This window comes from Musa acuminata, chromosome BXJ1-4, assembly GCF_036884655.1.
Source record: "Musa acuminata AAA Group cultivar baxijiao chromosome BXJ1-4, Cavendish_Baxijiao_AAA, whole genome shotgun sequence".
Lineage (NCBI taxonomy): Eukaryota > Viridiplantae > Streptophyta > Magnoliopsida > Zingiberales > Musaceae > Musa > Musa acuminata.
Genome location: NC_088330.1, coordinates 23,455,571 through 23,472,004, shown reverse-complemented (window position 1 = coordinate 23,472,004; position 16,434 = coordinate 23,455,571). Strand labels below are relative to the sequence as shown.

At 39.5% G+C, this 16,434-nt stretch overlaps 1 protein-coding gene across 1 annotated transcript; it reads right to left on the bottom strand.

The window, feature by feature from the left end:
* Positions 1 to 5,930: 5,930 nt before the first annotated feature.
* LOC103981798 (amidophosphoribosyltransferase, chloroplastic) lies at positions 5,931 to 7,924 on the bottom strand. Its single transcript, XM_009398540.3, has one exon. It carries the CDS (start codon positions 7,877 to 7,879, stop codon positions 6,215 to 6,217), a length of 1,665 nt encoding a protein of 554 aa, XP_009396815.3. The 5' UTR covers positions 7,880 to 7,924; the 3' UTR covers positions 5,931 to 6,214.
* Between the last annotated feature and the right edge of the window lie 8,510 nt (positions 7,925 to 16,434).

Sequence of the window (16,434 nt, the reverse complement as noted above, 5' to 3'; positions counted from 1 at the left end):
GGCCAAGGCCTGACCCGTGGGTTGGGCCTGGCCTGTGAGCAATTTCATTCCAATTAATATCCAATTTTATGCTACAACATATATCCATTAACAATATAAATAAAAACATAATAACGCATAAAAAATAGATAAGGAGAAAAGTTTTAATACAAGGAAATACATCCTATAAATAAAAATCATAACATATTAAAAGATAGACTGGGAGATAAGTTTTAATACAAGGAAATAGTCTTCTAAATTCAAATAGAAATCATGCTTTCAACACGTATAAAATGTCAACATATTCTAGTCAAAATTTAAATCATTCAGAATAACATATTTTAAATTTTAGATCAAAGAATATCAAACAAGATTTTAGATAACATATTTTAATCTAACAAGATTTTAATCCAAATAAGATTAAAGATGAAATGTAATGCTAGGAAATATCATATAAAACATATAAATATTTAAATCAACAATAAAAACCTTAATCATAGGTCAAAGAATATTATAAAAACTTTAACTGATTACTTTAATATAAAAATTTTGATATTTAAAGGATTGATACATATTTTTCAAACTCTAAAACTTTCAACAGAATCAAAATAAAAACTAAAACTTTTATATTCAAGAAAGACAAGGAAACCTACCTCTTGTCAGCAGGATATAACTCCTCGTTCCTCCCACTGCCAGACTCGACTAGGTGAGGAACGAAGGAGAGAAATCCCTCCCCTTAAATAGGAAGAGGTAAGCCTCCATTAAAAGAAATATATTTTTATTTTCATATTTATTTAATATAGATTATTTCTATTTAATATACTAACAAATATGATCTCATCCTATTTGGAATGCTTAATAGTTATTTCTTAATTTATATTAACAAATAAGAAAATAGATTATGATTTTCTAAATTATAATGGCAAGTAAGGAAAATAAAATTTAAATCTCAATCTTAAATATTTGATTTGATTACATTTCTCCCCTCCTATAGGAAATTTGGTCCCCAAATTTAACTCACCTTAATAGAATAGATGAGGATACTGCTCTCGCATATCTTCTTCTCTTTCCCACGTTGCCTCTCGGTCTGAATGGTGTTGCCAACAAATCTTTACCAAAGGTATAATTTTGTTCCTTAGAACATGTCCTTTCCTTTCCAAGATCTGGGTTGGTTGTTCTCCAAAAGTAACATCATCTCTTAGTTGTAGAGGTTGGTAAGATATGGCATGTGATGGATCCCTGATATATTTTCGAAGCATAGGCACATAGAATACATCATGGATGCCAACCAAAGCCGAGGGCAATACCAATCTATATGCTACAGGCCCAACCTTTTGTAAAATCTCAAATGGGCCAATAAATCTTGGGGCTAACTTTCCCCTTTGACCAAACCTCATAACTCCCTTGGTTGGCGACACCTTTAAGAAGACGTGCTCACCAACTTCGAACTCTAGATCTCTTCGCCTTCGATCTGCATAACTTTTTTGATGACTTTGAGCTGTTAATAATCTTTGGCGTATAATTCGAATATTATCAGCATCTTTTTAAATTAATTGAGGCCCCAAAAGCTTCCGTTCTCCCACCTCATCCCAATATACAGGTGATCTGCACTTTCTTCCATAAAGAGCTTCAAATTGAGCCATCTGTATACTAAAGTGGTAACTATTATTATAAGAAAACTCAATTAGATGTAAGTGCATATCCCAACTCCCACCAAAGTCTAAAGCACATACTCTTAAGAGATCTTCAAGAGTTTGTATTATCCTTTCAGATTGACTATCAGTTTGGGGGTGAAAGGTTGTACTAAACTTTAACTGCGTGCCCAAAGATTTTTGTAGACTTCCCCAAAATTTAGAGATGAATCTTGGATCTCTATCTGAGATAATGCTAACTAGCACCCCATGATATCGAATAATTTCCTTAATATATAAGCTTGCTAGTTTATCCAATGAATACTTCTTGTTAATAGGGAGGAAGTGAGCAGATTTAGTAAGTTTGTCTACTATTACCCAAATTCCGTCATATCCTTTCACAGTCTTGGGTAATCCTGTCACAAAATCCATAGTGACTTGCTCCCACTTCCATTCAGGAATCGAAATCCTTTGCAACTTTCCCGCAGGTACTCGATGTTCTATCTTCACCTGTTGACATATCAGACATTTAGAAACAAACTCTGCTATATCTCTCTTCATACCACGCCACCAATAGTTTTGGCGTAAATCTCGATACATCTTAGTAGTCCCGGGATGGATGTTAAATTTTGATCTATGTGCCTCCTCCAATAATTGCATCTTTACTGGATGGCTTTCGGGAATACAAAGTCGATCATGGAATGTAATAGAACCATCTTCGGCTTGGAGGAATTCAGGTCTAGATCCTTGAGCTATTTCCTTAACTATCATTTGAAGATATGTATCTTCCTTCTGACCTTCTTTAACCTTTTCCACCAAATATGATTGTGCCATCAAACACACAAGAAAACCTTTATTTGTCTCTGATAAAAGTTTAAGTTTTAAGTCTGCTAACTCCGTCATCATAGAATTCCTTTGAATATTCATATAGGCTACAAGACTATAGGTATTTCTGCTTAAGGCATCAGCAACTACATTAGCTTTCCCAAGATGGTAGTTGATATTAAAATCATAATTGTAACATCCCTGATTAGTCCCACATCGAAAGTGGACAAGATTAAGATTGGCTTATAAGGGTCTGATGAGTGTACTACTATCAACTTCAGCTTAAGCATTTTAGTCAATGGTTTAGACCAAACAAAGTTGATAGGCTAGTTTGCCCATCAGGCTCGGGTCATGACATTTGGTATCAGAGCCGACCTAGTATTTGGGCATGGTGAGGGGGCTCGAGTAGGAAAGGGTTACCCGTAGACGGAGTCAGAGGACTCGTCACGGCGTGGAGCCACCATTGGGCTACGCCTCACGTGCACTATGCTAGGGTTTGATCTGGGTTATGTTGGGTCTTGACGAGGACGTCAAGCCTTTGAGTGGGGGTGATTGTAACATCCCTGATTAGTCCCACATCGAAAGTGGGCAAGATTAAGATTGGCTTATAAGGATCTGATGAGTGTACTACTATCAACTTCAGCATAAGCATTTTGGTCAATGGTTTAGACCAAACGAAGTTGATAGGCTAGTTTGCCCATCAGGATCGGGTCATGACATTCCAAATAGATCAATTGAAAAATTATACAAAATCAAAACTATTAGAAAACTATTATTCAGTGTCTGGGTTGAAAAATGAAGCTAAAGGTACCCGAGGAAGGCAATGAGATAATATAGAAATAAATAATGCAACGAAAATATTCAGTTGTCGCTCTTCATGCAACCAAAATATGCAATAAATACTGCACCTAAAAAAGGAGAAAATGTTTGAATTTTGGAAAGGGGATGTCATGCAAACTAGGCTTCAGGTACTTGAAGTTCAGCTAATATTTTTTTTTCACATAAGGCAGGGCCAATGTCCATTGGAATTTAAAAAAAAAGTCTGAAATTAATATGTTTACCTCAAAGAGGACTTCCAAAATATGTCTGGGGCTTTGCCAATGCTGATGTGAATACAATAAGAAAATATGGTCAGATATACTATAGACCATATCTCCACACGAATTCATGTGCATGCAGGCAGTGAGACAGCACCACAGCAGTAGGATTGAGGCCCCTATCATTCTCTCAACAAAATAAAAAATGGGGCTCCGAAGAAAAGATCAACTTCGTTGATCATGACCTACAATATCTAATTAACCTAATTATCACTTTAAAAAATAAAAAATAAATTTGAAGACCTTTTACATAACAAAAAGGATTCCAAAATTACACTACTTTTACATGCTAGACTTACGATAGATGACCTTCCGTTTAGGAAAATCTCATAAGTCTAAATAATCCCATCTATAAACACCTCTAAAACTAACAAAATATGAATCCTAACAGCTAAACACCTTTCCTAAGCCATACTAACATATAATGAAACTCTAAACACAAATAATACTAGAACAGGACTCTGAACACAATATCTGAACCACAATAACTAATGATAGACACTTGAAAAGCAAATTATAAAAAATAAAACAAAACGTAACAGGACCTAGATACAACTTAACCAAACCTAAAAGGACTCTATTTGACTCACCGAACACCCAACTGCAACTTGCCCTGTATCATAGCTAATCTGAAATGGCAAATTAAGATGATATAGTATGTCATTTTCATCTACTCAGAGCCCATCTTAAAGTAGGACATGTCACCTATGCAAGCCCAAAAGGAATGGCTCGGAGAATATGTAAATACAAAACTTAGGCAGCCAGTCATAACTTTTGTTCCAAAATCACAACAATTCATTTTTTAATGGACTTATACACATTGAACCATCTACCCTTGTGATCAAATAAAAATAGTATGTGCATTTTTATTATAATTTTACGAAAGTCATTGGCTTTTGAGTCATAATAAATTTATCTCTAAGTCTTCATTGCTCGCATAAGCCTAACTGGTATAATCAACTGAGCGTAACAATATTCTCAATTCAAGGGTTAGGACCGTTCAAATTCATTTGGTTCTAGTACCCATATAGCATTTCCATCAAATCAACAGAGGTCTACATATATAAAAGTAGTTCTTCCACAAGAACCAGAGGTGTCTAATTTCCTCTTTAAATTCCAAGTCTAAACTACTACCAGGTCCTAATGTAGCAAAGTGTAATTCTAGGCTAATCAACAAACATATACCTAATATTTTATGAGGCCAAATTAGTCTCACATTGAGAGTGGTAAGGTGATAAGGTCAAATGGGCTCATTGCTACTAAAACAGACTTCCACATGATCTAATACTCATTATATCCTAATTGCTAAGTCAATGGGCCTTTTAAGATTACTTGTAACAATTAGTAGCAAAATATAAGTAACACAGATGTGGGGGTGAGTGAAACTGTATAAGAAACGATTACCTATGGACGATGAAGATGCACACTATGGCATGAAGCCACCACTGTGCCATGACCCAGCCCTTTGAATGAAAGAAATTGTAACATCCTGTTAAATTCCACATCGGCAGCAGGCAGCAGGAAGGTATTTATGAAGACGTACAAGACCTCATCGGCTTATTACTTATAACATGATTTAAGCAATCAGAATCATGTGGTTCAAGAATACTTACATCCTAGTTACTGATCCTGTGGGTCTATTGGCCAGGTCATAACATTATGCCATTACTACGACTATATGGCGAGCCTCTGTACAGACAAGTAGATATTAGTCAAACCTGCAAGACAACAAATAAATTACAAAGCCTAAGAAGCACAGAAACGGACACGGACACAACTTGACATGAACACGGCAACACACCAATTTTTAAAAAAATAGGACAAAAATTAGGACACGGACATGACAAGGATGTGTATTTTATAGAGTACCGAAGAGACTCCGATGACAATTGATATATGTTTCCTCATGACAATCTTTAGATTTCTTTCCTTGCATTGTTGGCAATCCGTCTCCACATAGAATCCAAAGCAGATGGCCCTCATGTGAGGGCCGCAAGCACAGCACCGCATACGAGGGCCACGTGCTGAAACACACAAGAGCGACATGGGAGCGGTGTCGTGTCCCATAAATAAGATTGAAAATAAATGAAAAAAGACGGGTGGCCACGTGTGTCAACGATGTATCATGTCTGACATGTCGGATTGGATATGTCCACCAAAAGCATGTGTCTGTGCTTCAGAGGTACTAGCAGCCAAACAGCCGACAAATCAAAAGCCTAATTCCAACCGCAAAACAACAAAAGATCAGAAAAATTATCAAACACAAAGGTGACAGATGCAGTTACACATATGAAGCTACAGCAACTTATCAACTGGAATTAATCTCAACAAATGAAAAAAACAATGATAGGTAAAATAAAGCATGTTTGAAATTATGCAGACAAAGAACACAAGTAACTTCAGATTATAAGTCAGATGTCAGCATACGAATAGGGAGTGCAAATCACCCTTCCAATACATATAAAGTCTCACTGATGATTTAGATCTCAAGAGTCAAGAAAAGAAAAGCAAAGTGCCTAAGCTAAGAAACAACTACATACACTACCTGCACTCCCAAAATTTTATGCCAGTAAGCAGAATCTTCAGTTAGGGATAAAAATTAATGAGCCAAAAAAATTTTAAGGCTCATTTTTATTGAGAATTTAGATAAATAAGCAAATACCAAATGGAGCAAGGAGAATCTCAAACTTCAACCAATTGTTCGATCTCCTGATTCCTCGGTGGTACAGGATAGTCCCGAGTGAAGCATGCATCGCAGAACATGTGGGCTTCATCAGCAAAAACTCCCCTGAGACTCTCAAGTGAAAGAAAGGCAAGTGATTCACAGCCAATTTCCTGCCTCACCCCCTCGACATCCATCCTATTGGAAATGAGCTCCTCAGAGCTTGGGGTGTCAACACCATAGTAGCAGGAGCCGACAATTGGTGGACTAGCAATCCTCATATGGACTTCCCGTGCTCCTCCAGCGGTCTTGATGAGCTGCACTATCTTGGATGACGTCGTACCTCGTACAATTGAATCATCAACAACAACAACACTCTTGCCCTCGAGGATGCCACGGACAGGTGCAAGTTTGAGCTTGACAGCAAGATTGCGCCCTTCCTTATCTGGCTCAATGAAGGTGCGACCTACATAGTGGGACCTGATAAGACCCTGCCGGAAAGGGAGTCCAGAGGCCTCGGCAAAACCAAGCGCAGCAAAAAATCCCGAGTCTGGCACAGGGATGACGATATCGGCACTAGGGGCGGGGGACTCACGAGCCAGAGCAGCACCAAAAGAATAGCGGGACGAGTGGACAGGGTGACCAAAGACTACGGAGTTGGGGAGAGCAAAGTAAACATGTTCAAAGACGCAAGCTTTACGAGACTTACTGGGCATCAGGCAAAGAGAGGTGATGCTCATGTCGCGACTATCTACTACAACGACCTCCCCAGGGTTCACCTCACGCACAAACGCCGCATTGATGAGGTCAAGGGCGCAGGTTTCGGAGGCGAAAACAATAGCACCGGTGGGGCGGCGTCGACCCATGACAAGGGGCCGGAAGCCGTGGGGGTCGCGGACGGCGAAGAGCTTGTTGGCGGTGAGGAAGACGAGGGAGTAAGCTCCCTCGAGGGCCTCGCAGGCCTCAACTATGCGGGCCAGGAGGGGGCGGGAGGAGGAGGTGGCTATAAGGTGGAGGATCACCTCGGTATCGGAGGAGCTGTTAAAGATGGAACCTTTTGACTCGAGGGCAGAGCGCAGGTTGCGGTAGTTGACGAGGTTGCCGTTGTGGGCCACGGCAAGCTTGCCGAATCGGTAGCCAGCGACGAAAGGCTGGACGTTGGCTAGAGAGGAGGCCGCGCCAGCAGTGGAGTAACGGACGTGGCCGATGGAGGCCTCGCCCACCAGGGGGGCGAGCGTTCCAGGGTCGGAAAAGACCTCAGAGACGAGGCCGAGGCCGGTAGCTGAGTGAAGGGAAGAACCGTCGGAGGAAACGATGCCGGCGCCCTCCTGGCCTCGATGCTGGAGGGCGTGGAGGGCCAGGGAGCAAAGCTGGGCGGCGTCCGGGTCGCCGATGATACCGACGACGCCGCACTCATCGCGGGGCTTGTCCTCGTCGGCGGAAAGGAAGGCATGAGAGGGGTCCACCAAGGCAGCGTGGGGGGTCAGGGGGAGCATGCAACGGTGGGATGAGGCGGCGATGGGGTAATTGTCGCAAAGAAAAGGGTAGGGTTTAGGGAGGGCCTTTGAGAGAAATAAGCGCGAGGGTTCGAGGGGGTGAACTGAAAAGGCAGGGAAGACGGAGTGGTGGCCGTCATGGCGGCACGCGAGGGAGGCAGCGGCGGAGGCGGCGGCTGTGGCGGCCATGACACCGAGGGGAACGAGCGAGGAAAAGGCAGAGAGTGCGGGGGGTGGGGGGGGTTTTGAAGTGCCGAAGACGAAGATATGGTCAAAGTATAGTCCTTAATCAATGGCAAGAGGGTTATACTGGACCGAAACGAACCGGACGTGATCGAACCGGTTTCAATTTTCCGGGCTGATCATTGTCAGCAGCTTTCCTTGGCAAAGTATAGTCCACCGACTGTTTTTTTTTAGTTATATGCTATATTCAAATTGTATATATGCACCATTAGCTTGTCAATCGAATCCATCCATTTTAGTGCAGTGTCAGTGGTAGGTTGTAGAGAGTGGAAGTGGATTACAACGCAGCAGTCCACCGACTTTAAGATTTGTGCAGCGAGTTGACTGGCTTTTCGCAGCCATTGTTGATTTTTCTCGTTACTGAGTTCCATATAAAACGATATACTTACTTTAATCAACAACATATAATATATATATATATATATATATAATCCTTCTCAGTGCTAAAAGACTTTGACTCGTCTTGCAACCGTGCCATAATGCAGATGATAAGGAGAGTGAGAGGAGGATTTTCCACAGCAGCCTTACTTATTCCATGTACTTAGCAGTCCATAACGAAGTTGGCAATTGGACTCGTTGCAATTGCAAGCAGACAATTCCAGAGAGTCCCGTAAACGTGGCGTGCCACTGTTGGTGCACCCGGTGGGCCCCCGCTGCGAAGGAAAAGGCGTTTGGTGCCGAGTATTGTGTGGAGAATCAAAAGATTTCGAAAGCTAATTAGAATTTATTTATTTTTATTTATTTATTTATAATCAAAATAGATGAATAATTGAAATTAAAATATAATATTGATTATTGAACACATATTTCATATATATATATATATATATATATATATATATATATATATATGAGAGAGAGAGTGAATCTACGGAATGCTCCAATGTAAATGCGAAGAATACCTTATCGTTAATAAGATCCAAACACTGATACAGTGACCAAATTTTGCTGCCACTTCTGAATAATTTGTGTCCTTTCTCCACCTCACGATATAAATTTTCTTTTGGGAGGTAAACCTCATAAGACGAACAATTACATGTATCCCTTCAATGGTTTTTTTATTTATTTATTCAAATTTATTATATATATATATATACTCGTAAAATTTCTTTTGTGCTGTCTATTGTGCACACAAGACATTCAAACTTTATTTGATATCAATGACAAATAATTTAACACTTAATTTTTTTTAATATATTTTTTGGATAATTTATCTTGAAAAAAATAGTCATAATCAGTTTTTATTTGGAATGTCTCTTTTTTTAAAATTTACTATTCACACACTTAAAGCAAAAGTCATCGATATCGTATTGCCTTAATATGATCGAGAAATATGTCTCCATCGTCTCATTATTTTCATCATTAATTATAACAATATAATCGAAAGAGATAGAGAAGAATTAGTTTCGGAAGAAGAGCTTAATTGAACCAGGTTAGAGTAGGCAAAGTTTGCATCATCTCAAGCTCCCCTAACACTTCAATAGCTTCTTGTTGACACCTCGCTCGTATTGAATCGATATCATTTTTAAAAAACTCTATTTGATATCAATAATAAATATTTAAATATTTAATATATTTTTTGATTATTTATTCAAAAAATACTATAATTAGTTTTTACATGGAACACCTCTTTTTTCAAAATTTATTTTGAGGTATATGATTTTTTTTTAACTTTTGAATAATGTTTATTTAGTTAGTTTAGTTCAGTTGTTTATTAAGTCTGTTTATTTCAATTAAAATTAGATAAAAAAGTATTTAATATTTATTTATTATTAAGAGTCCAAATAATTATGATCTTTAGGTGGAACTCTATAAATAGTGATGTAATCTTTTCTTTCAATCAATCAATCAGTGGAATATTATTTCAGTATGTGACGAAACCCTAGGAGCTTGATCAAGGAGGCTAATCCCCTCGAAGCGATCATTTCCTTTTTTTTTTTTTTTTACGATAAAATCTAACCTTAGGATCCTATCATTTGGTATCAAAGCGATGAGACGATCATTGATGTTCTCGTTGCAGTGTTGCCATAGTTATAAAAAAAAAAAAAAAAATTGTTGGAGGAAGGATGAAGCCGACATCCACGAACGCCGATCAATCGAGAACGAACCTCAACCGCCGCCACTATTGCCCAGCCACTAAGTAGCTATCATCATTAAAAAAAAAAAAAAATGGTGACAGAGAAGAAGAAGAAGAAACGGCGGCCACTCCTGCTTCCGGCCAGCCCACTCGCCGCCGCTGCTCTTCGGCCAGTGGTCACTACCGCCGCTACTTCCTGGCCGACGGACCACCACTGCCGATGTTGCTGCTCAGCCAGCAGCCACCACCACTGCCTCCTTCTCCACCGCCGCCCGCATCCCCTTGCGTCGCAGCCGCAGCCGCTCGACCTCCCCTCCTCAGCGATAGTTGGAGACGCTGCTCCCAGCCGCGCCACCACCGCTGCCTCCTTCTTCACCGCCGCCCACCGGTCTCCCCTACCGCTGCGAGCGCTGGTTGCCTCCCTCCTCGTGGTGACCCTTGGTGATACAGCTCCCAGCAGCGCCACCACCGCTGCCAGTTGCCGCAATCCTCTCCTCGTCGATCCTAGCCCTCGGTGAGGCTTCGGCGTCACCAGTGGCTCCTTCTGCGGTGCGACAGAAACAGAGCCCTCTGCTGCCGCAAACCCCAACCCCCCCCCCCCCCCCCCCCCGGTCGATCCTTGTCGCCGCCATTGCTCCCCGGCCACCAACCTCCTCCTCTCCAGCATCGCCACCCCTGCTTCCCGGTAGCCCGCACCCCTACTGCAGCCCGCCGCACCTCTGCATCGTTGTCGCAGCCTCAACCCCCTTGCTCTGCACCATTGCCACATAACTCAGTGAAAGCATAAATAATCGACCGCAAGAAATACTTAATGATTTCAAAAAAAACTTACTAGAGAGCCTCAGCAAATTTCAACAAGATGGGAGCTCAAGTTCTACGTTGCACAGATCTGAAAATACAAGAAAATGGTCCCAAGATTGTGACACAAATTACTCACATATGAAAGTGAAATTTTCGAGATGGGAAGATGGAGATCCGACCAATTGGATCTCTAGGGCAGAAAATATTTTTCGTTTTCACAGAACTCCAAAAGAATCCAAGGTGGAAATAGCCTCAATCTAACTAGAGAGAGATGCAATACAGTAGTGGTATAATTGGTACGAAACTTGCCACAATATCTCCTCGTGGGAGTAATTTAAGAGAAGACTTGTTATTCGCTTTGGACCATCTGAATATGAGAATGTTAATCGGCAACTCATCAAAATTCGTCAGACTTCTACGGTGTTGGAATATCAGAGTAGGTTTGAAATATTGTCAAATTAAGCTAGAGATTGGTTAGAACGATAACTTCTGGGTACATTTATTGAAGGGCTTAATCCGGAGATTCGGTGTGAAATTAAGGCTCGTCAACCTCGCACCATGATAGCTACGATTTCATTTGCACGCCTGCATGAGGAAAAAATCAGCATGGAATATCGTCGAAATAGAGGTGTCAATAAATAGGTGATTAGCAAGCAGCACACCCCATATACTCCTAGTCGAAATCCTATCACTTGCAGACTAACCTGAGAAGAACTTAAAGAAAGATCAATGAAGGGTTTGTGCTGGCATTGCTATGAAAAGTGGAGTAAGGAGCATCGATGCAAACATAAAAAACTTCTGATGATTGAGCCGATCGAGGAGGAACCGGAAGTAGAAGAGTTGGACTCGGATCATGAAGGTGTGGAAACTAATGAAGATATTGAAGCCATCACAAATACAGTGCATGTATTGGCTGGCTTCACTAACCCATAAACTATGAAAATCAGAGGAATTTTAAAGTATCAGCCTATCACTATTTTGATTGGTATGAGTAGCACTAATAATTTTATGGACAGGAAGGTTGCAGCCTGATTAGCTTACCACATTGAAGGCTATAATAGATTCGAAGTAAAGATCACTGATGGACGGATTTTAACTTGTGATAACAAATGTTCAAAGATAAATTTGATTATACAGGGCCAAGAGTTTCTTACAATGATTACTACACTGAAAGACCGACTTGTTGCTTACACTATCAAAAAGTGGAGACCTTACTTGATCAACGGATTGTGATGTGTTATAGATAGCCTATGACTGAAGCGTTGAAAGAGAAGCTTCCCGAGTTTGATGCTGCTCAGCCTTGAGGACAAGGCTGATTTAAAGAGGGAGGAATTGTTAGGACCATTTTTCTGAGCTTTTGAATAATGTTTATTGAGTCAGTTTAGTTCAGTTATTTATTGAGTTTGTTTAGTTCAATTAGAGTCAGATAGAATTTTATTTAATATTTATTTATTATTAAGAGTCCAAGTCCTAGTGGACTCTAGGTGGAACTATATAAATAGTGATGTAATCCTTTCTTTCAATCAATCAATCAATGAAATATTATTCCAGTCTGTGACGAAACCCTAGGAGGTTGATCCCCTCGAAGCGATCAAGGGGATTGATCCCCTCGAAGTGATCAAGGAGGCCAATCCCCTCGAAGCGATCATCCATTTTCTCCTTTCTTTTATGATAAAATATTAGGGTCTTATCATATCCCAATTTGTTCATGCACTTAAAAGGCTAGAACATCCTTCGAGGGCCTCGATGCACTTGTTATAATATTCAATGATCACGTACTTGAAGGACATCACGAGGCTTCAATATGACCTAGAGGCTCATATCTGTGCTTTCACTATCTTCATTGAGAGGAATAACTAATTGATAAAAGAATATGAAACCATTCTATTTCAGTAGAGGTAAGGGAAAGAGTTGGGGGCATTGAAGTAGATGAAGTGGTTAGATTTTACAAGCTATTCCAACCACTGCTTGATGTGATTCCAAGAGCCAAACAAGAACGAATGCTACAAAAAAAAAAGTTAAGATCAAGCTCCATAATAGAATGTTTAATCAATCCATTTCGAATCGATTGAATTGGTATAGAAGTTGTAATAGGGGAGAACCATAAAAAATAAGATTTATTTGAATAGAATCTTTGGCTAGCAATAAAGTCATATCGGAAAGATATTTAACTTAAAAATGTAAGAAAGGGTAATGAGAGTAGTGAAAGTAAGAAATCAGTTTATAATATAAACGAAAAGCATAAAGTACATGTAAACCAAATTTTATAGTGGTTCGGTCATCCCGACCTATGTCTATTCCTGATTCTTTTTCACTTGAGGCTACCGGCTTTCACTATTGATCTTATTTCAACAAGCGAAGATCAATTACCCTTATAACTCTTTCTCCTTTTTATAATCTCGGGAGAGAACCTTTACACCTATCTTTTAGACCTCACTCATTCCTTAGAAAACTTTTAACTCTAGGAGAAAGAGACTCTAAATCCTAAGAGAGTTTCTAATTTTTCTTAAGTATTCTTTTCCCCCTTTATACTTAATTTCGTGCTTTACTAGGCATGAAATGGTGGGGTATTTATATACCCCAAATGACTTCAAAAATGGAGCCAAAAAAGGTTTCATCCCAAGTTTCCTAGGTCTTAATAGTACCACCACCTGTGCTGAGCAATACCACCACCCAAATTGGTGGTACCACCGCCTGACATAGTTTGAGAGACTATGTTTGGATGGTACCACCGTCCAGTCTAGTGGCACCACCGCCTGACGCATTGTTACTGGGCGATACCATTACCTAACATAGTCTGAGAGATTATGTCTAGGCGATACCACCGCTTAGTCTGGCGGTACTACCGCCTAACCTTGCTATAGGTCACTGAATTGAGCCAAACAACAAACCTAATTCAGGCCCAATTGGCCCCTAATTGAGTTGACATTGTTTCATCCCAAAACCAACTCAATTATGACATAACTACGACCAATTAAGACACCCAATTACAAGACTAGAATTTTATGTTCTCCGATATATCATTGGTTCATCAAGAATTTCGTCCAATCCTTCGACGTATCATCCTCTCTTTTGGCATATTGTCCAATCGACATATTGACCTCCCGCAATTTCTGATCTCCTTGGCATAATGTCTGATCCTTCGGCCCAATGCCCGAACTCATGGCACAAAGTCCTTCTACCGGCATGTCGACTGATCCTCCGACCCGACGTCTAATCTTTTGATATGTTCCACTCTGGCCCAACGTCTGATTCCTCCTGTTTTAATCGATTTGTCTTTTCTGATCGAAGTTAGTCATGCATCACTTAAAATGCAAATTAGATCATAAATTCATCAATTTATTTTATCATCAAAATCTGAGATTCGACAGTTCTGAACTGGTGTCCTCTTGGTCTATTGAATCTTAGATTTTAATAATAAAATTAATTAATAAATTAATAATCTAATTCATATGTTGAGATAAGTGATGTAAGACTAACTGAAAAAGGTAAAACAATTAAAGAAGAATCAAATGTTGGGCCAGAGTCAAGATCGGGCATCGGGTCAAAAGAATCGGGGGATACACTGAAGGTTCGAACGATGCGTCGGAAGCTCACTGAGAGTTCACTAGGGGTTCATCGAAAGTTCGCCATAAGATCATAAAGAGTGCGTCGAAAGTTTCGCCGGAAGTTCAGATGAACAATTAACGTACGAGACAACTAGGATTGCTTGTATTGTAATTATTTAGCCTTAATTATCATAGTTAGGATTTCAATTTGAGTTAGTTTTGAGAGAAATCCCACTAACTCAATTAGGAGCCAATTAGGCCTAAATCAAAGCTGAATTAGACCGATTGGATGACCCATTTAGTGACTTGAAGCCATGTCAGGTGATGGTACCACTGGAGCTAGCATTGGAACTGCTTGAGGCTCAGCCTCCCAAGGAGTCTGGGCGATGGTACCACCTAGAATGGGTGGTGGTGCCATTGGCAGTTAATGCTGCTAAGCGGTAGTACTGCCCTCTTAAGCAGTGGTATTGCCAGAGTCTAGTCTTGTAGGCTCTGTTAGGCGATTGTACCACCTAGACTGGGCGATGGTACTACCCAATAATGGTGGTGGTACTATCAGTACCCTAGAAACGCAGGATGAGACACTTTTTAACTCCATTTTGAAGCCATTGAGGTCTCATAAATGTCCCACTCTTTCTTACATGAAAGAGCATGAAAGTGTAAATAAAAGTCTTATGATTTTGAGTTATGAAAGTATTGAAAAAGTACTGAGTGTCCACCTCTTCCTTTAGATTTGTGATCATTCTAAGAGAGATATGAGGTTTGTAGGGGTTGTCTCCTAAACCTGAAAAAGGAGAAAGGGTTGTAAGAATGTGGTTGGTCTTTACCTATTGAAGGATAACTGTTAGTGGATGTTGGTGGCCTCAACAAGGAGGAATTGAGAGTAGACGTAGATCACAACGATTGAACCACTATAAATCTGGTGTGATCTCTACTTTGTCATTCCTATTCTGCTTTTTCTTCATATTGCTTATTGACTTTGCTTCTTACTCCCCTTCACACCTTCTTTACGATTAATGCATTTCTGATATAGGTTTAAATTGAATGAAAATTTTGATTCGACGTAATATTTTCATAAGCACTAATTCACCCCCTCCTCTCAGTGCCAATTTGATCATAACAATTGGTATTATAGCAAGGTTACTCTCTACTTGGATTAAAACTTAATTGAGATGGCTTTTGCTGGTAATCAAGAGGGACTTTCTATCACTTATCCTCTTATATTCAATAGGACATACTACACTTATTGAAAAACTAGGATGAGAATTTTCTTACTTTTTATGAATTTTGAATTGTGGAATATTGTTGAAAGCAGTTTTAAGAAGTTTTTCAAACCAATAAATGAATGGAATGATTTGAAAAAGAAAACCTTCTCCTTGAATGCTAAAGCGATGAACGTTTTATTTTGTGCTCTTGATAAAAATGAATTTAATCTGATTTCTATATGTGAAATTACAGATAAGATTTGACACGCACTCGAAGTCACACACGAAGGCACACACTCGAAGTCACACACGAAGACACACACTCGAAGTAAAAAACTAATCTCTTTTTGCATAATTTTGAATTGTTTCGAATAAAACTAAGCAAAACCATTGGAGACATGTACATTTGTTTTACGGATATCGTTAATGGTTTGAAAGCACTAAGTAAAAGTTTTTTTAATATTAAATTTATTAATAAAATATTAATATTCTTTTCAAAAACTTAGAACCAAAATTAACGGTAATACAAGAAGCAAAGGACCTGAATAACTTTGCTCTTGATGAACTTATCGGGTCATTAATAACCTACGAAATGACATACAAAACATATGATGAATATAAGAACTACCTTCCAATAACCTTACACATGTACTTTGACATAAAGTCCAGTGAGCAACAACCTTCTCCGTAAAATGAGGAGGAGGAGAAGAAAGAAACAAAGGAAGAGAGAAGACTTTGGATCGGACAAAATTAGTCGATAATCATTTATCCAACAGAAGCCGTCATCCCATAAAAATAAACTAACGAGGGTTTTTACAATAAATCTTAAAAATATTTGGATAGATTGCCATTATAGAGCATTCTAGGGGC

What these genes read in the sequence shown, in the direction of transcription:
- LOC103981798 (XM_009398540.3), bottom strand. Translation starts at nt 7,879, where the DNA reads ATGGCCGCCACAGCCGCCGCCTCCGCCGCTGCCTCCCTCGCGTGCCGC.